At 37.2% G+C, this 24,358-nt stretch overlaps 1 protein-coding gene across 2 annotated transcripts; it reads right to left on the bottom strand.

The window, feature by feature from the left end:
* Positions 1–31: 31 nt before the first annotated feature.
* hps3 (HPS3 biogenesis of lysosomal organelles complex 2 subunit 1) lies at positions 32–22,572 on the bottom strand. Of its 2 annotated transcripts, XM_058760259.1 has the most exons (19): positions 22,250–22,572; positions 20,361–20,582; positions 19,173–19,460; positions 15,144–15,321; positions 14,972–15,054; positions 14,701–14,887; positions 14,279–14,360; positions 13,642–13,796; positions 13,352–13,453; positions 10,931–11,039; positions 7,926–8,110; positions 7,669–7,846; positions 5,662–5,895; positions 4,617–4,802; positions 3,538–3,732; positions 2,733–2,840; positions 2,230–2,436; positions 911–1,001; positions 32–625 (listed from the first exon to the last, which is right to left on the bottom strand). In XM_058760259.1, the coding sequence occupies exons 1-19, from the start codon at positions 22,464–22,466 to the stop codon at positions 513–515; spliced, it is 3,120 nt and encodes a 1,039-aa protein (XP_058616242.1). In that variant the 5' UTR covers positions 22,467–22,572; the 3' UTR covers positions 32–512. The 2 variants fall into 2 exon arrangements, with proteins under 2 accessions (XP_058616242.1, XP_058616243.1); XM_058760260.1 differs by lacking the exon at positions 13,352–13,453 and having other exon boundaries at positions 22,250–22,571.
* Positions 22,573–24,358: the final 1,786 nt, after the last annotated feature.

The following is a 24,358-nucleotide window of genomic DNA, read 5'->3' as shown; positions in this document are numbered from 1 at the left end:
AAAATATTTACAAAATCAGCTGCACACAAGATTCTGTATTTGAATGTAATTTAATAATAATAATAATAAAAAGGACACTTTATAATGTTCATTCTGAAATATCAGATGAAATGAGATGACAGCTGCATTATGGGTAATGTGCACACAAATACAATCCAAAAAAAAACCACACTTAATTTAATAATTGTACATAATGTCATGCATGTGTGTATATATATATATATATATATATATTATATTTTGTAGTCTGTATTTGTCAGAATATATTTTATAGTCTATATTTGTTCTGATAATAAGGAGAGTATGTTCCAGTCTATATGAATGATTGTAACACGTACTTCTGATCAGATCATGTTCACAGCAGTCACACACGACTAATGAGATGAACTAATTATTGTTTGGCTATCAGCATTCAAAGCAGCAGGAAGAGTGTAGATCCAGATCTTGTCTTTGAACAGATTTAGTGTTGATTCACCGATTGTCTAAAATAAATGCTAAAATGTGGTGAGATTTCATTGGCTGCATTCCAGTAGATGTGGCAGGAAGAAATGAGCAGTTCCATCATCCGGCAACAAGTCCAGGAAGTCCAGTGGGTTCAGCTCCTTGGCCGCCACAACCAGAGCTTCTGTGAAAGAAAAGACAATGTTTTCATAAGCAGCAAAATTCATTCACTCGTGTGCAGAATAGGGCTGCACGATATATTGCATGCGATATTTAATGCGTATCTTGTCAGTAAAGCCGGTTCTGTAATCAGCGGTAATTTCCATCATGTGCGTGATTTCACATGGAGCTGCATTTACCACACAGAGCCGTTGTTCACTGACAAGCTGCGCAAAACCATGCTGATAATGAACGTGGATACGCATGCGATATATCGTGCAGCCCTAGTGCAGAAGCATAAAACAGCTACCTTTGAGTGCCGAGAGGAGGACGGTGTTGTCATTTCCTGTTGTCCTTATCCTGTCACACACCTCAGGGAAAAGCTTCTGCCACCACAGAGACTGGAGAGAGAGTAGTTATGAGAAATGAATTAGCAGCCAGTGAAGACAAAAAAAAATGTGTCAAGTCACCTCTGATTTCAAACCTCTAAAGATTTTCATTCATTTTATTTCCATTTTGGCCAGTAACACTGAGAACGCAGTGCACACATATTACCCAGATAGCAAGGAGCAGGTGAAAACCATTGAATCAATGTTAAAAATAGTTGATTTGTCAGTGTTAATGGCACTGAATTAATATCACTTTTGCACCCTCAATTAATGTTCAAAAAATGTTGAAATTTCAACAAAGCACCATTATTGTGATCAGTGTTTGCTTTAGTTGGGCTCTTCACTCTTACTTCTCATTAAGTTCATTATCTTTCTGCGCTTACAATAGTGTTTCAATATAAACACTTACTGTATGCATTAATAAAAAAAGAGATGTTTTAAAGTTAAATTGGAGTGGATTCTTTTTTGTGATGGGTGTCAAGCTGTAATATAAGTTGAGAAAAAAAAATATTAAAAAGTGTTGAAGTTGATCTTTCATTACTGATGTGAATGTTCTGTTTCACAAATGCAAAGATGCTGTGGCAAAACATACAGAGAGATTTAGACATTAACACTCATTATACAAACCTCAACAATGGTGACAATCATCAAACTAATTCAGATAGACAGATTAACTGCAATGCATGCTGGGAGTCATGAATGAGTTTTATACTATGTTGATACCCAGCATGCATTTCAGCATAAAATTCTGATGTCTTGATGTCTAATTGATTCAGCAATTTAATGAGTTTTTGTTTTGTGTGTGTTTTCTGTTAATTCATAGAAGTATGATCGCTATGCCACTGCTCTAATCTCACACTGAAGTATCACACATAAAAAACACAACACATTTGTGAGCAGTTATTTAAATAACCTCACAATGATTACAATCACCATCAACTGATCCCAATGGATCTTAGTTTTTACTGCCTCAACAAATGTATTTTAGCACATTGTTACAAGTGACAATGAAAACCTAACATTAATGTACAAGAGTCAAGAGCCCAACTAAAGCAAACACTGATCACAATAATGGTGCTTTGTTGAAATTTCAATATTTTTTCAACATTAATTGCAGGTGCAAAAGTGATTTTGATTCAATGCAATTAACATTGACAATTCAACAATTTTTAACATTGATTCAATGGTTGCTTGCTATCAGGGTAAGAAGCCTCATCTCTAGAGCAGTGAAGTCTGTTACCAGCTTGTCGTTCTGTAGCTCATGCTTGGCGTAGGAGATGATGGCTTGCGGGCATCTGTCTAGCAGTCTGTCGATGGATGTCTTGTGTTGGCCCAGTTTAGTGGCGCAGAGCACATGCACACTGAGACCGGTGCTGTCAGAGTCGGACAGCTGCTCCAGCAGAGGCATGATGGACGAGACCTCCAGCGTTGGGCCGCACAGCAGAGACTGCACACAGAGAGGAGAGAGTGACACATGCACTAACTATACACCACTTTATCTGAACACTAGCAGTAAACAAAATATATTTTATTGTGTTCCACATAAGAAAGAATTCGACAGGGACACCAGGACAGATTTGACATTTTTGGGGCGAACTGTCCTTTTAAAGCAGTGTCCAGAAATTATCTGCTGAGCTGAGGTTAAACTAGACCTTTTACTGCACTTCCTAGAGGTCCTTGATATTCATTTGCATCATTTAATGATATGGCTTGCCAGAAAAAGAGAAATATATCAGTACACACCTGAAGTTTGTGCAGGTCCTCCTGATCGTCATGTGTGATGTTGAACTGGACAGGAGTCAAGATGCTCACCCATGGATACAACATCCCATAATGAGAGCAGGAGTTTATCTGGACATGAAGAAACATTTAATAGATTTTAAACTTAAAAGATTAAGGAACATGACAGTTTTTATACCTAATTTAGCTTAAAGTCTGTGTTTTCTTAATTAGCTGTGTTTGCGAAGGCAAGAATAACTACTGCTTGAGCTCATATTTGATTTGAAAACCTTGTTTAAACTGGATTTTTACTTTGGGTACTAAACGGCAGTCTCCTGCACCATTTGTGTTACAGACTTGATCAAATCATGTCTTACTGAGGAGATGTGTACTATTACTGTGATCAGACAATTTTCACATAAACAATGATAAAAAAAAATCAGCAACAGATAGTATAACAAACACTAATGGGCTTTTTAACGTTTAACTTGCATTTGAACTTTTAATTATGCTGTAATATGTAAAACACACACACACATACATATACATATATATATATATATATATAAGTAATTACTTTTTTTTATTATTTTTATAAAAAGTTATTTATTTATTGATTGATTGATTTATTATCTATTAATTTTTACATTTTTTCTCTAAACTTTTCCACAGATCCCCCAGCATTCAGTTGCTGCCCCCTGGTGGTCATCGGACCCCAGTTAGAAAACTCCTGCCTTAGCAAACACCTGCAACACTCTAGTAATCACCTAGAAACTTGCAACCAACCACTCTTAACACCTGCCCTGTTAGGGTGCATTATCTCACTCACCAGATCCTCTGCTGTTTTGAGGGCTTTGACGCCAGAGCGATCTCTGCGTGTTATACGGTCAATATAGACGGAAGTGAGACGAAACAGCAGCTCCTGGATGATGGATTCATGAGAGGACGCTACTAACAGAGCCTCCCAGAAATCCACCAGTAACTGAGGACTGCTGTCAGCCTCCACACTATTCTTACACAGCTCCTGAGAGAGAGTAGTAGTTATTTATTTTATTGCCAAGTCATCTATCTTCATGGCAAAAAACTGAGTTACATCAACACAAAATAAAAACCGAGTAAACACAAAAACACAGCAGTTAAAATTATACAAGTTTTTAAAATGAACATTTAATAAAAATCTAAAACCTTTTCTGGTAAAATCTTTCTGGTAAAAAAGTATATGGACTTTATATTTCCACCACTGAAAAAAAATATTAAAATAAAATAAAATAAAAAGGTTATTGAGACTTTTTCATCTCACAATTTGACTTTTTTTTTCTCAGAATTGCATGATATAATACTCGCAATTGTGAGAAATAAAGTCGCTGTGATATTAAACTCGCAATTCTGAGAAATTAAGTCATTGCGTGATATTAAACTCGCAATTCTGAGAAATTAAGTCAAGAATCGCAAGATAAAAACTTGCAATTCTGACTTTTTTTCCTCGCAAAAGCAAATATTTATCTTGCGATTCTGACTTTTTTCTTGCAATTGCGAGTTTATATCTCACAATTCTGAGAAAAAAGTCAGTAAACTTGTAAGAAAAAGGGTAAACTTGCAATTGAGAAAAAAAGTCCGAATTGTGAGTCGCAAAAAAAGCAAGGTACCAAAAAGTCACAATTACCTTTTATATTTTTTATTCAGTGGCGGAAATGGGCTTCCATACTTGTGTGAGTGTACTTCATAAAAAAAAAAAAAAAAAAAAAAAAATGTGTTGTACTTGCATTAAAACTGGGACATTTCAATAAAATATGTTTCTCCTGAGAGAGAGATGTAAACACACGGATATGAGAACGACAGACACACACACACACACACACACACACACACACAAACAAACACACATGTCTCCCTGTGTGCTGCGTGCACCTGGAAGAAGAGATCGGCCTCCTCCAGTCTGATCTTGCAGTTCTCGTGCAGCGCCACGACCGCCGCCACCAGCAGACCCTCCTGTGTGTCGCGCAGATGCTGGGCCAGTATGGTGGGCAGCACGGCCTTCCCTCTGCCATGCAGCAGCAGCTTGGGCTCCTCTATGAAGCCGTACACTTGCAGCATCTGTAGACGGCAGTGAACAGATATGCTTTCAGCCGTTCAGATTGGGGCTGCTCGATTATGGCAAAAATCATATTATTGCCTGTCTTCCTGTTTCAGTTAAAATGACGTCAACACAGAATAACACTGCTTGTTTCAAAGCATTTCAGGGGACCTTTAAGTTTTTTTTATGCAAGTCTCAAGTATTCAGTTAACAGAAATGAATAATCAAATGTAAAATAAAACAGCATAGTCTTCACTGTAAGAATTATACTTTCTTTGTTTCTTATTAAAGCTACAAAAGTCCTTCAGTCAAGAGCAGTGTGTGATTTTGAATTTTTCTTTTGTTGTTTGATTAATATTAAGCACACAGTCGCAGCAGGAATATTAGACTGCTGTCACTTTAAGAGCCGCACGGATCCAATTTACCGTTACACGTGTATTTTCATTCTCAACTGTTTGTGTTCATTTATTACATGACCGACGAAGGTTTACATGAGTAATCACTAAGCGCTGCATTTTGACACAATTTTTTTATGAATTTGACAGTTTAGGCGTGCAGCTTGAGCTAAAAGATGACTTTACATGTCGGTCTTCTGCTCCGTCTCGGAGCGCATATAACGTTATCTTCCTGAGAAGCAGCTTATGTTCTCTTTTAAAAACATGAATAAATCTAATACAGTTCAATAAATCAAGCACATCCCATTTTGCAAAAGTCACGTTTACATGATTTTGCACGTGAAATTGGGCTTTTATGGAGGAGCGAATGCGCACCGCTGGAAAGGGGCGGAATAATCATCTTATCTCAATTACTGTATTTTCACAATCGTTGGAGGCCGAAATCGATGTAATGGATATAAGGCATGGATTCCTGATGACAGACCTCAGCGTGGCGGTCCATCTGCTGCCTGTAGCTGTGCAGGTCACCCTTGCGCAGGGCCAGGGAGGCCATACACAGGGACAGGGTGATGGAGGGGGCGCCGCTGGCCTCCAGCTGTCTCAGGTGGGTCACGGCGCTGTCAGGATCAGCGTTCAGCATGGATGGACTGCTCACCACATGAGGAAGCTGAGAAGGTTCAGCCACACTGAAGATCTCCAGGACTTTATCAGCCACGTCCTACAGCACAGACACAACTGTTTTACAGGCAAATTTGCACGTCATAATTAAACAGATTTGAATAATGAATGAATGAATGAAGAAGTGCAGTTTGACTCTAATTTCAGCCTAAATTTAAATAAATGAATATATTCCAGGTGCAGTACAAGTTAAGCTCAATCAACAGCATCTGTGGCAATATGTTAAAATAATTTAGACTCCTCGCACCTTCTCTTTTATATCACACTATGGGTTTTCAAAGTTTTAAAACTCAGAACCCTTCTGAGGGACTTCCTTACTAAAATATAAAATGTATATTTTTGTGTACAATGGCCCATTTACACTATGAGAGAAACACAGAGCGTGATATAATAAAGAACATTTCTTTGCAATTTTTTAAAGACAACTTTTCCACCCAAAATTAAATAAGTGGTTTATTTATGCTTTAATACACTAAAGCAGAGAATTAAAGTATTATCTGGAAACTATTTACGTTGCATTAAGTTGACAGTTTATCTTTTCTACCCACTGTCAGAGGTATACACGTTTAAAAATGTGTGTGTGTGTGTGTGTGTGTATATATATATATACACATATATATATATATATATATATATATATATATATATATATATATATATATATATATATATATATATATATATACATATATATATATATATATATATATATATATATATATATATATATATATATATATAAATTTGATAATTATACCTTGGAGACCCCTGTTTGAAAGCACCGTATCAGACAGTAACAGGCCATTTTGAGATTATCTTAATTTCTATATTTGCATTTGCATAACCTGCCTACCTGACATGCAAACTCTAAATAAATATGTATAATAATCATTAATTTAATTTAATCTCATTTGACATAAGTGAAATGCATTTTAACATTACACTGACTCAGGATCAGAAAGAAACTTTTCCATTAAGGGGCAATATTTGCCCCCTAAATTTGATTTCCAGGGGTATTTTTTACATTTGTGAGGGTAATTTTTATAATCACCCTATTATTATAATTAGAATAGTATGTTGTCTTTAATGTCAAATACTTAAATTTACCCAATTCATTTAATCAGTCTTTAAACTGCTGTCAATAACAATAGACTGTTTAAAATTGTATCTAAATTATGCATAAAGTAAAAAAAACAGGAGCTCATAGGGCTGCAATATTATGACAAAAATCATTATTGTAGATTATAGCTCTTTATACTGTAATAATGATTAATAATATCAATATAGAAAACAATGTAAAAATGTTTTTGCTTTGTGTCTGTGTTTTGGGCACGTCACATTCTGGCTTCACAGACAAGCATGGCGGTTATTAGCCTTTTTACATAGTTTATGCACTGTGTTGTTTAAGATGAGGGAATTAGCGAGCGTGCACACTTAACACAGCTCTGGAGTTTTCAAGCACCTCTGATTGGCCAAAACACTCCTAACTTCGACAGAAATGCGTTACAAGGTTGGTTACAAGGCTCAACGCTGCACAAAACTGCATGTAAAATCAATCTGACACAGTAGTGCGAGCGAATCTAAATGTAATCCTGCAAATTGACACTTATTTCATATTCACATTTAATTTTAATCGCGACAGCCGTAATACTTTGTTTAATTGTGCAGGGGCATTTTTTGCCCCTTTGGCTTCAACTAATGGGGCATTTTTGCCACAAGCCCTCATTAATTTCTGACCCTGAATTGACCCCATACTTGTTGACCACTATATCTAAAATTTTCATCTGTGAGGCACCGGCATTTTCTTTGGTACCTTGCTAAGCTCCTCCATGGTTTCCTCATAGATCGAATGCTTCAGGAAGAAGATAAATCCTTTGCCATAACCATTTGAGACGCTGCTCATGGACATATTCCTCTTGATAACTTCAGTCACAGTGAGGCCAGACATCTTATAGTATGGAAGAGCCAAATGACAGTCCTTCTTATCAAACCTGCAAAGCAAACATGAAATCTAAGAATGATATTGGCAGTTACTGATGACAGATCGGGTGACCATGAGACGCAGCTGACCTGCTGAAGCAGTCTCCTAAGTGAGCGCAGCTCTCCTGAAAGGCCTCCTGCAGCTGCGCTCTCTCGGCAGACTCACAGTCCTGCTGTAGCAGCGCGGTCCGCAGCAGCAGGTGACCCTCGCTCAGCAGGTGAATGCAGCTCTGAGACGACGGGCTCGACTGCTCGTATCGCTTACTGTACTCCACCTGATGCAGCAGGTAACAGCAAATAACATATTAATAATAAAATCAAAACAACTGTATGTTAAGAATGAACTAACTAAGGGCCAATTTTACTAAGCAGGGCAAATTAGTGCGAGAGTACAATTCCAAAACAGCGTCGATGGGCATGAAAATGTCTGCATGTGATTTACTAACAACGCGCACATTAAAGAACACAGACGCAACATCTCATTTACATATTGACCAATGCAATCTACCAAGCACAGAACAAATTAGCGTAATGACGCATTTGGATAATGGGCCTCATTCATGAAACATGTGTAAATATACGAGTCAATTCTGAGTAATCTGCGCGTAAAACGGACCTTCCCCGAAAACTCTCCTCCGGATTCACAAACGTTTGGTTTGATAGTTAAGCACGTGTATGTTAATGAATTCCAATTCCATACGCCTAACAATAAATGAAGAGTTCAGATGCAAAAGCCTCTAAGTGCCATCTGAAATTTTCATCTAAAATTAGCATTTTTATCAGGCTCATAACATATTTATCACGTTTATCATAACATATTTATGTTTAGTTATTTCACTTTAATTGCATAGAAAAGGACCTATACATTGCCATTAGAATAAATTTACTGAACCTAAACATAGGAGCCTGATAAAAATACTAATTTTAGATGAAAATTTCAGACGTCACTTAGAGGCTTTTGCATCTGAACTCTTCAAATATTCAATAACGTGTGTCCACCAAAGAGATTTTAGCCAGCTGAAAAAATGTCAGGCGCTCTGAAAACGACCAGCTGGTGGCGCTTGAAAACGTTTTGGTGGCACAGCATTTTTCCAGCTGAGATGCTTTAGTTGCTATGATTTGGAATATCCACGGCGGCAACGTATTACTAGTATCTCATTTTTAAGAATTTTACTAAAAATAAAAAAGCAGTAACCAGTAATATTGACTTCTCCATTGTTGTAGGCAGTTGTTGAACCAGTAGGATGGTTGGTCGATATTTGTCCTACCCGTAAACAGTGACAGTGATGAGCACTGTGATTTACAGTTACATAAAAAATTAAAAAAATAAATAAAATCAAAAAGAGGGTAAGGGCAAACAAACTTATGTAGTTATTATGGCAAAATTCAGTGTCATTATTTGCCAAAAAGAACACAGAATATTTTACACACCATTTACACCTAGTAGGGAGCAGGTATACATTTCTTTCGTACCAACTAACATTTTGAAAATACGAACATTTTCATGAATTCGAAAGTTTACTACAGAACGGATTTACATGAAAATTAGTTCTGCTTGTGTTTCATGAATGAGGACCAATGTGTTCTTCTGCATTCCAAATAAATTAATACGTGTGGAAAAAATCCTCTCCCTTCTACTATATCCTCTCTGTTCTCTGCTGTGACTCCTCCAGCAACAACAAATGCAGCCATTTCAAGCGCAAAATAGTTTAAAACATGCTTTCTTTGGGCGTTAAATAATGGCGCAAACGCCAGTAATTTGACTAGCGTAAACGTTAGTAAATCTCGTTGCGTGATTCATTTGAATACTCTCCTCCATAACTTTTGTGTCTGAAAGAGAAACTCCTACAAATACATATTCAATAACGTCAGGCGCAAAAATAACTGTGTCCACGCCTTTTCAGCGCTAATTCGTCACTGCGCATCTTTAGTAAATCCTGACAGTATCATTTAATGCCAAATGATGGTTTGTGCTGACGCAAGCTGTTAGTAAAACTGGCCCTATATATGCTGTGAGCACGTTTAAGGCAACAAGCAGGCATCTGTCAGTTAGTGTCAGTTAAATGTTATACTTTTTTTTTAAATTTTCCTGTACATTATCATAATTGCACCATAACTGATTTCAGATTTGTCAATTCATAACTGTCACATAAGAAAACACTGTTGTCTGTCGCCAGTGCTGGGCAGAATATTCATCATTTGAAATCTATTACTGATTACAAATTACAAGATGAAAGCTGTAGTTAGTAACACAATATGCATTACAGATATTAGGTAATGTAGTCTGACTACTTTCTGATTACTTTTGATCTAACTTGTTTATCACAGACTTAAATGGGATTCTTGTGTACCATACTGACAAAAAAAAAAAAAATCTATAAAAAACAAAGAGAAAGAAACTATATACAATTCTTTGCTATCAACATGGTGAAATGCATTAAACCTTACATAAGAGCAGGGTTTTCCAAACGTTATATAACTAGGTAGGATCATTTAGAAAGAAGACTGGCTTGCTCAGTTGGGGACACTTAATTTCTAGCGATTATCGCCGATTTGATTGCACAGATACTATTTAAACTAAACTGAGCTAGACAATGACATCTCTGAATTCAATAATGAAATGCCTTTAACTGAAAATTGAGTGTTTAATCTTATCATTATACATTACTGACACTCTATCCTCCAATTTGATACTGTTAAGTGCTTTGACACAATCTGTATTGTAAAAGCGCTATATAAATAAAGGTGACTTGACTTGACTTGAAGAAAACATTTGAAGTGAATCAATAAATTATGACTAATTACTGCCATCATGTGAATAATATGTAATCTATAAAAAGGTAACTGTTATCTGATTATGAGCATTTTAAAATGTAATATAATCTATCTAGGAGTAATTTTTGGAATCTGATTATGTAATCAGTTACTACCCAGCTCTGTCTGATGCTTTTCACATGAGTCAGACACTCTTTTCCTGTCTATGTGGGCAGTTCTTGGCCAGAATTAAACATAGGACCTCTACCATAGTCTGGCTCTAAAATGGTTAGTGATAACTGAATCAAATTGTCTTGATATGACAGCTGAAGATACAGTACTATTTCACTGTAGAGCTGCAGTGTGGACACAGAAGTGATGACGTAGAGGTTCCAGCCGTGACCGCTGTCAGCCGGCTCTGTGGGTTTGCAGACAGACGTCTTCCTGGATCTGAGGAGCGTAGAAGAACACGATAAGAGTCACAGATCACAAGTGCACAATTGCATTTACTGTTCGTGTTCCCTTGAGTTAAGATGCGGCCACATTTACTGTTACATTTACCAAAAGATTTCCCAATGCAGATTTTGCAACTGGTTGTGCAAATCTGAAAGTTGCTTGATTTATAAGTGTGAGCTGTGCTTCATACAACACTACACAATTGACCTTTTTGCACACAAAATTTTCACAGATTTCAACATTTTGCAAATATGACCGCACCTTTAGTCCACGTACACTGCTCTAGTGTGTCAGTAATAGATAGGGTTGGGAATCGAAAATCATTTCCAATTCCAAAATCGGAAACTTAAGGTCAGGAATCGGATACCTGTTGTAAAATTTAAATTTCAGTTCCACCTATCAATTCCTGTGTGGGCAACTTTTATTTTTAGCTGGCGAAAAGTGGCTGTTAAAAATTGATTTGAATCATTTATTCAAAAGACTTAAAAACACTGATTCATCCATTAATGAAACAAGTAAATCTTGAGTCACTAAATCATGCCATTCATAATTCCATGAGATTATGTTTTAGCTGTCTAATATATTTTTTCTTCAGAATTGTGAGAGAACTATAACCTCCATTTTTGGGGCACCTGACACGCCTGTACTTTTCTTTGTTTTTTCACATCTATTCTAGCAGTCAGCATCAAGTGCCATATATCATTATAAACAGGAGAACTTGAAGTTTCAAGAATTTTAAGACAAACGCAAGCAATGGGTGTTTTTTTTACTGTGTACTCAATCAAAAACTCCTAGAGTTTGGAATTTTTCTTTAAAAAGTTGCATCTGTGTGTTTTACACTTGCAAATAAAAATTTTTCTACATAACATATAACAAAGCAAGTTATAGCCATTTATTACAATATTGTTATAGGCGCTTTTCAGTGAAAAACAGGTCTATTTACTTTACTAACAATATAGATGTGTCCAAAAAAACATTTAGGGAGTAAAGAAAATAGAAACTGTGTTACATAATAACAAAATATACAGTGCGCAACAGAAAAAAATAGTGCAAATGATGAACTATATAAGTATTATTTACATAATATAACAGCCAAATGGATCGATCCGCTGGCTGCACTCTGTGTCAGAATCGATTTTTGACGCAAATACCTAAATTCCATTGCTTTATCCGATATGTACCACTTTTTCATCCTTGTTTTTGGTCTGTTTTATGCCAAAGTGCTCTGTCCTGTGTTTTTCTGGGCTTTTTCAGAGAGTGCTCTTATGCAAATGTGTTATTATGTGTTTGTTTTCATGCACGCATGACACACTTTACTTTCACTTTGCGTTTGCACAGATTTCCAAAGAAACTTGCTAAACAATTGTTCAAAAGACCAAAACTTATGTTTATTGGTTGAATATGTGACAGTTTGAACCAATCTGGGCACGGGAGGTGGGACTAAGCCTCAACAATCGTTCCTGTTTGGCTCAGAGGGACGAAATGCATTGGTTTCTTCTGACGAATCAATGTTGTCAAAATGTGATGACGTAATCACGTACCCTACAGAGCCTCTGAATATCCAATTGAGACAAATGTGATATCTCCGAAAAGCGGAGAATCTCTGCTAAAGCATTAAGATAGGATAAGCGGTTCAAAAGTTATTCAACATTTATAAGAACAATAGTTATTTTTAGCCGCAGGTGGCTGTCTCGGCCTTTGAGGGTTAAACAAATTTTGCACACAAACAACTCTTAATCGAGTCCAGTTTTTATGTAGCCGGCTGATTTTTATTCATGGTATTCAGCAGCAATTAAATGTTTTGCAAAAAGAGACACAAAATAAATATGTTTGATATCTAAATGTTTGACTTCATTTTTTTTTTTTTTAACCAAACTGGAATCGAAGATGGGAATCAATAAGAATCGGAATTGATAAGCAGAATCCGAATCGGAATTGATAAAATTCAAACAATACCCAACCCTAGTAATAGGTTACTTCTTTACAAAAATACCAAAAAACCATTTCTGCAACAATTAATTACTTGTTAAAATGCTAGACTGAAACGGGTTGTGGGATTAGTTTAGCTGTGGTTGGTTAAATTCAGTTATACATTAAAGTGTTCTCTAAATTAGAGGAATCCTCGACCTGCAGTGAAAACTTTGCATTTTATTTACGATGACAATATATCTGAAACAAAACTGAGATGTTAGATGAAATATGAGTAACCGCATGCAGGTAACACTCAGAGTGGGTTAGGGGGAATTTTAGGGTTTTTTTTTTTTCAGACCGGTCCACTGTTAGGATCATGTTACTCGCTAACTTACAGGAAGGACCTGGACAGAAGGCTTTCCAGTGTTGGCGTTGAGGACGGCTCTAGACCTACAGCTACTAAAATGCCTGTCAGGGTTCTGTGTTCCCTCGATTCACTACAATAAGAGTTACAGGCCATTTACACAGCACATATTTACATAAGACACTACCATACATCTACAAAACCAAACAGCATCATTAATTCTAATTCAATTCAAACTGTATGAGAAAAATTTCTTAAGGATTTTTAGCAATCAGCATATACATGTGTTTAATTGCAGTGACTTTGAACACACACACATACGTGTTTTTGCGTGCTGGTCTCTCTGTGTCCTCTTTGCTGTCCACATCTGCCGCGGTCAGGAGAGCTATATGATTTCCGTCCTGACAGAGAATCTTTAGCCCGATGAAGAGCTGGATCCTCAGAGCGCACACCTCCATCGTGAAGGGTGGACAGGCCTAATAGGATATTGACAATATTAGTAGTTCCTGAACATGCAGAAATCACTGCTATGATTTAAGGGTCTTGTGGAGGATTGATAAGCTTTTCTGATTCGAAGTATTTCAAATTTACCACTTTGATCATCAACAGAATGCTGCATGTTTTCAAAGTGATTTCTGTGGAATAATGGACTTCAAATTTGAAATGAGCTCATTTTGTGCATAAAATTGCAGAATTTCTCAGTTTAAACATTTGTTATGTTATCTATGTTCTATTGTGAATAAAGCATTGGCTCATGTGATTTGAAAGTCTTTTAGTTTTCATTTTATTCAAATTTAAAAAAAACGTCCCAACATTTCCGGAATTCGGGTTGTATAATTTCGCATGTCACATGATTTTAAAAGCAGCACCAAGTTGCTGCTGAGAATTAAGGAATGTCACAGGTGTGAAATAAGAGAAAATTATACAAAAACAGGAAACCCATGATAAGTTGATTTACCTTCATGGTGGTGTCGATGTATGGGTCATCGACCCGAGCCGCTACTGCACTGCATCTGACAGTAAAACACTGGAGAGCATTCCTACAGCAAACATAACCACAAAATTTTATTTTTTTAACCTTTTTAATTCAAATTTTACTTAAAATGTTATAAATTACTTCAGTACAAATATTTAAATATAAATGCCAACATTTGGCCAGTCAAAATTAAGAACTCTAGTAAACTATGGAATAATACCATAATACAATACTGGTTACTTCAAAAATATATCAATGTTTTTTAATGACAAAAGACCATTTTAACTAAAAACCACTACAGAAACTCACAGCACCCACAGACAGCCATTTATAGCAGTTCAACGGTTCCTATGTCTGGAAGTGCTGTGTGTGTACTGTGGACAGCGAGACTTTGCCCATCCTACCTGGTAATGACGTAGAGGAACTGGTCACTGAGCACAGCCTGATGGGCCTTTTCTGGGTACTGGTAGGTGGACACGAGCTCCACTGTGTTCTTCAAGCTGTACATGTAGCCAGTGTTCGGCAAGGAGAAGAAAACAAACATACAAGTAGGTTCCCCACCTTTGGAGATGGAGGCTTCTTCCGGTTTACCTGTTCAGACAGCAGCAGGAAACCATTCAGTCCAAAGCAGAAGGGTTTGCGGGAGCGAATGTAGCACACACAGTGTTCACTTACTAGTAAACATGGGGTGGAGCTGTAGGGAATGCAAGTGCGTCTCCTCAACGCTGCATCCTTGAAAGAAATCAGGCGCAAACCTCCTAGACAGGACAAACTAGAGAGGTGACGTCTGACAAACAAACACGGCACATTCAGAAAGCAGATCGTTTTCTAAAGCTGTTCACTATACCTGAATAAGACGTAGACCACGCTGATGTCCCCTCGGCTCTCTGCCTCCATACCAGTCCACTCCAGAACTAAAGAGACGCCACACTCCTGTGCTTCATTGCCCAACATCTCCTGATGCTTTGGGAACAGAAAGAAGTCCTCTTGCTCATGGAGGGGGCTGAATCCCTCTTTTGTCATTTCTAAGAAATATATATTTATTTTATACAACTGTTCATGATGTAAATTTTAAAAACCAGCATAAAGGTGTGGGCAATATGACCAAAATCTTATATCACGAAATGAGTAATTTTATTTTACAATAACGATATATAACAATATAGTAATTTTTGCTTTTAATAAGGTTATAATATCAAAACTTTTGATACCATAGAAATTACATAATTATTGTCACCAGTATCAAATATCACAAAAAACTAATATTAGCTTGAATAATATTTAAAAAAAATGAAGCTCACTGAAGACAAGTAAACAGTCAGCAATTAAACAGAATAAGAACTAATTACAAGCAATAGGACAAAAAACTACAGTAGAACAAATAAATAAGAAATGCTACATTGAATATATGAAAACATTGCATATTCTTCACTGTGTAAACTAAATATATATTTCTTCTTATTAAAATACAAAAGTGATTTAGTTAAGAGCAGCGAGAGATTTTCTCTCTTTTGTTGTTTGATTAACAGACAGACAGAATGACAGACAGCAGGAATATTAGACTGCCGTCACTTTAAGAGCTGCCCGCATCCGATTTACTGTTACATGTGTTTTCTTTCTCAGCTGTTTGCTTACATTTAAGACTCAAATTACTGTGTTTGTGAGGATACTGACAAAGATGGGCATTTTGACACATGCATGTTGTGCATTTAACTGTTCAAGGCCTATAAAGTGGCAAAAATAACTCCTGTGCTGTAGGAGCCTTTTATTTGTTTGTGTTCGTTGAATTTAAGCATTGCATTTAATTTTCCTTAAAATATATTTCTTTATTTAAATGTATGTTTTATTTAACATTTATTTGTGTTGATTTGAGTTTGTAGTCCCTCTATAGGTAAATGGTATTCACTGGTGCACTACAGGTGCTGGTCATATAATTAGAATATCATCAAAAAGTTGATTTATTCCATTCAAAAAGTGAAACTTGTATATTATATTCATTCATTACACACAGACTGATATATTTCAAATGTTTATTTCTTTTAATTTTGATGATTAGAGCTTACAGCTCATGAAAGTCAAAAATCAGTATCTCAAAATATTAGAATATTTACATTTGAGTTTGAATAAATGACCATCCCTACAGTATAAATTCTGGGTATCTCTTGTTCTTTGAAACCACAATAATGGGGAAGACTGCTGACTTGGCAATGATCCAGAAGACGAACATTGACTCCCTCCACAAAGAGGGTAAGTCACAGAAGGTCATTACTGAAAGGTGTGGCTGTTTACAGAGTGCTGTATCAAAGCATATTAAATGCAAAGTTGACTGAAAGGAAGAATTTGGGTAGGAAAAGGTGCACAAGCAACAGGGATGACCGCAAGCTTGAGAATACAGTCAAGCAAAGCCGATTCAAACACTTGGTAGAGCTTCACAAGGAGAGAACTGAAGCTGGAGTCAGTGCATCAAGAGTCACCACGCTCAGACGTCTTCAGGAAAAGGGCTACCAAGCCACTTCTGAACCAGAGACAACGTCAGAAGCATCTTACCTGGGCTGTGGAGAAAAAGAACTGGACTGTTGCTCAGTGGTCCAAAGTCCTCTTTTCAGATGAAAGTAAATTTTATTTGGAAATCAAGGTCCCAGAGTCTGAAGGAAGAGTGGAGAGGCACAGAATCCATGTTGCTTGAAGTCCAGTGTGAAGTTTCCACAGTCTGTGATGATTTGGGCTGCCATGTCATCTGCTGGTGTTGGTCCACTGTGTTTTCTGATGTCCACAGTCAACGCAGCCATCTACCAGAAAATTTTAGAGCACTTCATGCTTCCTTCTGCTGACAAGCTTTATGGAGATGCTGATTTCATTTTCCAGCAGGACTTGGCACCTGCCCACACTGCCAAAGGTACCAAAAGCTGGTTCAATGACCATAGTGTTACTGTGCTTGATTGGCCAGGAAACTCGCCTGACCTGAACCCCATAGAGAATCTATGGGGTATTGTCAAGAGGAAGATGAGAGACACCAGATCCAACAATGCAGATGAGCTGAAGGCCACTATCAGAGCAACCTGGGCTCTCAGTGGTCTAAAGTCCTCTTTTCAGATGAAAGTAAATTTTATTTGGAAATCAAGGTCCCAGAGTCTGAAGGAAGAGAGGAGAGGCACAGAATCCATGTTGCTTGAAGTCCAGTGTGAAGTTTCCACAGTCTGTGATGATTTGGGCTGCCATGTCATCTGCTGGTGTTGGTCCACTGTGTTTTCTGATGTCCACAGTCAACGCAGCCATCTACCAGAAAATTTTAGAGCACTTCATGCTTCCTTCTGCTGACAAGCTTTATGGAGATGCTGATTTCATTTTCCAGCAGGACTTGGCACCTGCCCACACTGCCAAAGGTACCAAAAGCTGGTTCAATGACCATAGTGTTACTGTGCTTGATTGGCCAGGAAACTCGCCTGACCTGAACCCCATAGAGAATCTATGGGGTATTGTCAAGAGGAAGATGAGAGACACCAGATCCAACAATGCAGATGAGCTGAAGGCCACTATCAGAGCAACCTGGGCTCTCAGTGGTCTAAAGTCCTCTTTTCAGATGAAAGTAAATTTTATTTGGAAATCAAGGTCCCAGAGTCTGAAGGAAGAGAGGAGAGGCACAGAATCCATGTTGCTTGAAGTCCAGTGTGAAGTTTCCAGAGTCAGTGATGATTTGGGCTGCCATGTCATCTGCTGGTGTTGGTCCACTGTGTTTTCTGATGTCCACAGTCAACGCAGCCATCTACCAGAAAATTTTAGAGCACTTCATGCTTCCTTCTGCTGACAAGCTTTATGGAGATGCTGATTTCATTTTCCAGCAGGACTTGGCACCTGCCCACACTGCCAAAGGTACCAAAAGCTGGTTCAATGACCATAGTGTTACTGTGCTTGATTGGCCAGGAAACTCGCCTGACCTGAACCCCATAGAGAATCTATGGGGTATTGTCAAGAGGAAGATGAGAGACACCAGATCCAACAATGCAGATGAGCTGAAGGCCACTATCAGAGCAACCTGGGCTCTCATAACACCTGAGCAGTGCCACAGACTGATCGACTCCATGCCACGCCGCATTGCTGCAGTAATTCAGGCAAAAGGAGCCCCAACTAAGTATTGAGTGCTGTACATGCTCATACTTTTCATTTTCATACTTTTCAGTTGGCCAAGATTTCTAAAAATCCTTTCTTTGTATTGGTCTTAAGTAATATTCTAATATTTTGAGATACTGATTTTTGACTTTCATGAGCTGTAAGCTCTAATCATCAAAATTAAAAGAAATAAACATTTGAAATATATCAGTCTGTGTGTAATGAATGAATATAATATACAAGTGTCACTTTTGGAATGGAATTAGTGAAATAAATCAACTTTTTGATGATATTCTAATTATATGACCAGCACCTGTATAAGATTAGCGAAGGAGTGCAGACCAATCAGACTGCGGGGAGCGAGCGGAAACAGTCATTGATCGTGCTCGCACACTCAAAGAACGAGTGATCTATTGGATTTTATTGGCCAGTTTTACTAAAGCGCAATGCAAAATGCAATTCCAAAACAGCGCCGACAGGTGTGGAAATTTCTGCGTGTGATTAACTAACAATGCACAAATTAAGAACACAGATGCAACATCTCATTTATATATTGACCAATGCAATATACCAAGCGCAGCGCAAATTAGAGCAGTCGCAAATAAATAAAAATAATTTTCGTGACCACATAGCACAGCAAAGTCACATGAGCATGTAACCGTGATAGTCCAAAATTTCTACCGGTTAATTGAGTCTACTGCTATATCGCCCAACCCTACCAGCATAGTACGCACACAGCCTGCATCTTGACTTTTTGTGTTAGTAATACCTGCATCTTCATCTAAGCTGGTTTCAGTCATGATATCTTCAGAAAGCTGTGTGTGCTCCTCTGCAGCCTGGCTGCTCTTCTGCTGCGGGGTGAGCTTTACCACCAGGACCTCCAGCTCTGTTTGAAGTGCTATGTATCCAGCACAGAAGGCCACCTGAGACGGGCTCCAGCCCTGGATATGAAGAATCAGCACTCTCTCAAAGTCCAGCACAGAGAGCTGCTCGCTCAGCGTCTGACGCTTCAGACTGAAGACCACCAAACTCTTAGCACAGCCCACTAGAAGATCACCTGTCAAAGTTTCGCAGGAGGACTCAATTATGATGTGAGAATTAATGGAGTGAAGTGTGCATTTTATGTTTCTATCTTAGTTCAATGTGCAGAGTGAACTATAAGAATTAAAGGAAATATTTTCAAAATATATGCATGCATGTGTCTGCATTTAAATGTACATAATAAATATACACAGTGCACACACACATATTATGTAAACAAAAACTTTCATTTTGGATGCGATTAATCGTTTGACAGCACTAATCAAAAGTGACAGTAAAGACATTTCTAACACTAAGAAATAATTCTATTTCAAATAAATGCTTTTTTAAAACTTTCTATTCATCAAAGAATTCCGAAAAAATTATGGCTTCCACAATAATATCATGCACGACAGCTGTTTTCAACATTGATAATAATCAGAAATGCTTCTTATGCAGTAAATCAGTATATTAGAGTGATTTCTGAAGGATCATGTGACACTGAAGACTGGAGTTATAATGCTGAAAAATCAGCTTTTACTATACTCAAATAGAAAACAGTTATTTTAAAGTATATTATATTTCACAATTTTAATGAATTGTTATCAAATCAATGCAGCCTTTGTGAGCAGAAGATATTTTTTAAAACATTAAAATATATTTTCGTCTCCAACATGTGTATGATACACATATCACACTGGAATATCAGTTCTGATGTGTAATTGAAAATTATCATTGATAATTAAAATCATGAGGAAATGGAGTCATCAGTGTCCCAATGTTTAGCAGATGAAGTATTTTGCTCACGTGCCACACACCACAGATTCACACCACAGGAAACTAAGGACTGGAATGAGACACGTCTCCAAAACACAGAATACATAAACAGTAGGCATTTTTTCAGTTGTGTTTGTGTTTTCAGTGCTCAGGTTCTCACCGGTAAGACTGCAGCATGCCATACACAGCGGCGGCTCAAACAGAGGGATCTCAATAATCTCCATCTGCTCTTTGGGAGTCCCATGGAAGGACGAGCCCCGCAGGAGGTGACCCAACAGACGCACCCCAACACGAGTCTTCTCAGCAGCCTGGTACCTCCAGTTAGTGTAGGCCCTGAGGTAAGTGGCCTTGTTCTTCTCCTCTATGGTGACTAAGTAGTCCCCTAAAAAAAAAAAAACACAGCCAAACGCAAGTCAGAATCCACTGACTCCAAAAAACAACTACATGATCGCACACTTACTGTAGGAAAGAGAGTGCCATAAAGAATCACCATTATTTGGATATGTACCATGATAATAACACATTAAACATGTTAAAGAGAGCACACTATCATGACTATGTTTCTTAACGCACTTAACTCTTTCTCCGCCAAACACAGAATTTTCCATGTTTTCACTGTTATACGCTAGCAGGCGCTTTAATATTCATCTCCTGAATGAGTCTCGAATGTGCCGATCAAAAACACAGGCGAGAAAGACGCAGAAACAAGCGATCTCGTATCTAAGCATATGCATCTGAAAAATAATGCAATCATCAACAATAAACCGCATATAAATGAAAACTGCCTAATGCTACCGAGTGAAATGTAGATCCAGGAAGTGTTAAAGGACTTTGCAAGCTTTGGCGGTGCTGATGGATGTAGTATTTGATAAAAATGCAATTTTCAAAATGTTGCTTTTTTTTATGAAACTTACCTGCATTCAAGTGTTCATAAAAAAAAAAAAAATCTCTTTTTTTTTTAAAGTAGAGGCTCTGATCTTTATTTTAAGTGTTGCATGTTCAGATATTCATACAATAGAATATTCTGGGGGCCATGAAATTTTAGTGAAAATCAGCAAAAATGTAGCCGGTGGCTGGCAACTTTTTTCAAAAACGCTGGCGGGGAAAAGAGTTAAGTGCATTTTGTAATATTGTTAAATTAACAGTTTTACTTTAAGTACATTTTAAATCATTACATTTCAATCATCTTTTGTCATGCTTTAAAGAAGTACACTTATTTTGACAACATACTAAACCACATGTAAAGTACTTGATTATAATTTGTAACTGTAGTATGTTATTTGGCATTATATTTCAAGTGATTTGCAGTACTTTAACCATATGTGACCCTGGAGCACAAAAGCAGTCATAAGTCGCTGGGGTATATTTATAGCAATAGCCAACAATATTGACTAATATGGGTCAAAATTATCCATTTTCTTTTATGCCAAAAATCATTAGGATATTGAGTAAAGATCATGTTGCATGAAAATATGTTGTAAATTTCCTACTGTAAATATATCAAAACTTAATTTTTGATTAGTAATATGCATTGCTAAGAATTTCATTTGGACAATTTTAAAGGTGATTTTCTCAATATTTTGATTTTTTGCACCCTCAGATTTTCAAATAGTTGTATCTCAGCCAAATATCGTCCGATCTAACAAACCATACATCAATGGAGAGCTTATTAGCTTTGAGATGATGCATACATCTCAATTTCAAAAAATTGACCCTTATGGCTGGTGTTGTGGTCCAGGGTCACATAGGCAAGACAAAATAATTACGAATTTAAATCTAAAGATTTCTGCTTAAGTGGGTCAAAAAGCACTTTAAAATTTAGCTAATTGCATCTAATATAGATTTAAACTATAATACGTGTTAATTTACTTGCAAATAGCATGCAGTTAACTGCCCGAAAACACTACATTCACTTTAAAAGTGTATAATGTACTTGGTAAACACTCTTTTTTAAAGTATGCTAAAGTGTCCTCCTATTTCAAAAGGGACCGTGGCACTTTTACAACCGTGCTATAGACTTAAAGGCTGATGTTCCCGAGCTGGACTGACCCACGGCGCTGTGGCGGATGCTGAGCACGGAGCCCATGCAGCTGAAGCGGCAGATGAGCGGACATCCCTCCCGCTGCAGGCTGTACGCCTCGACCTTACAGCCGCCGGAGCTCACCACGAACAGCGCCCCGCCGCCGCAGCACACCAGCGCCGGCTCCTGCTCCGCCGCGACGATGTGCTGGGACGCCAGCGGATGGCAGTTGTAGACGTGCACCATCTCTGCTGTCTACATGTCTGCGGAGAACCGCGGAAGAGCTGCGTAAACAAACAACACGAGACGGAGGAACAACACGCACGACTCTGGGATTTAAAGTAGGCGTGGTTTGGCGGCCCGGAAGCGGCCTCTGATTGGTCAGGTGCGGTCGGTCTAAATATCCATTTAGCTGTTTTAACTAGTCACTGTGTATTTTTAATTCGGTTGCTGTTTACATTTCTCTGTGTCAGTATTTAGGTAATAATAAATTGTTTTGAAGCATCGAATATGCTTTAGCGTGGTCACGAGACAGCTGTTACTTTTCTCTGCGCTGGTTAGTTTAATCTGGTAAACAAGAATTAAAAAAAAAAAATCAATTTATAAAGATTGATGGGGCGGATTTGAATTTGTATGCCAGGAGTTAATTATTATTTATTTATAGTTTTAAACGATTATAGTGATCATGTTCGAATGTTTTACATAAGACAAAAATCGTCTAGAGATTTGAATGCAGCCCAATGGAGGACTCGGCTTCTGAGCCAGAAAGCGCCCTCTGAAGGAAAAACATATATGTGACATAGTTAATAATCTATATTTGCTACACAACGCTGAATGTGCTTAATAGTCTGATCAATATCACATGCCTCACAGTCTTGTGACGATCAGGCCAAAAACATTAACAACCTCAGACGTCAGATACGTTTATGAATCGAAAGTAAAATATTAAGCTGTCTACTAAATATGTGTGAATCTTTAAAAAAAATAAAAAGTTAACTACTAACTTCCAGACAATAAGCTGAACACATTGGTTTTCATATCTGTTTTGTCACATTGTTTATTATTTTTGGATGAATATCACAGGGAGAGGACACATTTTACTCAAAACAAAATGAAATTTAAGGCCGATGATACATGGGACAAATATTTGAGCAATTTTGCCAGGCAACTTTCCCACTGAGAATGGGTAACACATTTCTATCTGCGTACTTTAGATCGATCATGGACCCGAGTATCACCTGGTTGCCCATTGACGGCAACATTGCTCAAAAAGTCTACAATCTGCTTAGGTTTTTATTATTTTCAGTCAAGCTTGATTTACCCTTAATTCTCATCTGTGAACTTTCCTTAAAAAAACTTTAAAATTACCTCAGAAACCATTTGAAAGAGAAAGAGTGTGTACACTAAACACTACCTTTATTTGGTAATAATAAAAAAACAAAACGATTAATGCTATTATGTTTAAAACATCCTCACTTTATAGACTTTGTGTTGACTTTATTTTCCAGTCATCTTGAAGAGGCTGCAAAAGTTCTTAATGGAGTTCAGCTGCAGTCTCAGCTGCTTCTGACTGACTGTTGAAGGACTTCATATCCAAGCAAAATTATTACATTTGCAAAAAGAATGCAAAAAAAAAACTTTCTTGTGAAGCATAAAATGTGTATAAAAGTAATGTATTTGTGTGTATACTTACGTGCATTTAACTAATTTATTTTTTTGATATTTTGCTATTTAAAAAAAAAAACAAGCACATGACCGTCTGATGTAACACGATGTGTAATGTAACGTTTACCATCAAAACCTCTTAAATTCTTTCTATATATATCACTATTTGTGTTGTTAAGTGTTTTTAACGCATAAATAAATAGCCATATCACTTGTTGGGTATTTTACTTTTATGGATAATTTCTCAGGATTTAGAAGTGTAGCATTATATAATGTGTGGATGTGTATTCAACAACCAGACACATGTTTAAAAATAACTTATTTTTATTTATTATTTAAAAAACACACACACACATAGAAATCACTTCATTATAATAAATTGTATTAATCAAATTAATAATTTTATTGATAATTTTTAATAAATTATTACACATTATATATTATAAAGCACCCGCTATTCTACTCTATCTACT

Source organism: Onychostoma macrolepis, chromosome 22 (assembly GCF_012432095.1).
Source record: "Onychostoma macrolepis isolate SWU-2019 chromosome 22, ASM1243209v1, whole genome shotgun sequence".
Taxonomy (NCBI): Eukaryota; Metazoa; Chordata; class Actinopteri; order Cypriniformes; family Cyprinidae; genus Onychostoma; species Onychostoma macrolepis.
The sequence above is the reverse complement of the archived record's forward strand: the minus strand, read 5'-3'. Positions and strand labels throughout refer to the sequence as shown.

Bases quoted from the DNA above. Each gene is read 5' to 3' on its own strand.
- hps3 (XM_058760259.1), bottom strand. From the start codon at position 22,466: ATGGTGCACGTCTACAACTGCCATCCGCTGGCGTCCCAGCACATCGTC. The intron at 15,055-15,143 runs GTATAGTGAACA...TGTCCTGTCTAG, and splicing joins GTGGTCTACGTCTTATTCAG to GAGGTTTGCGCCTGATTTCT. The intron at 7,847-7,925 runs GTCAGCTGCGTC...TTTGCTTTGCAG, and splicing joins TTAGGAGACTGCTTCAGCAG to GTTTGATAAGAAGGACTGTC.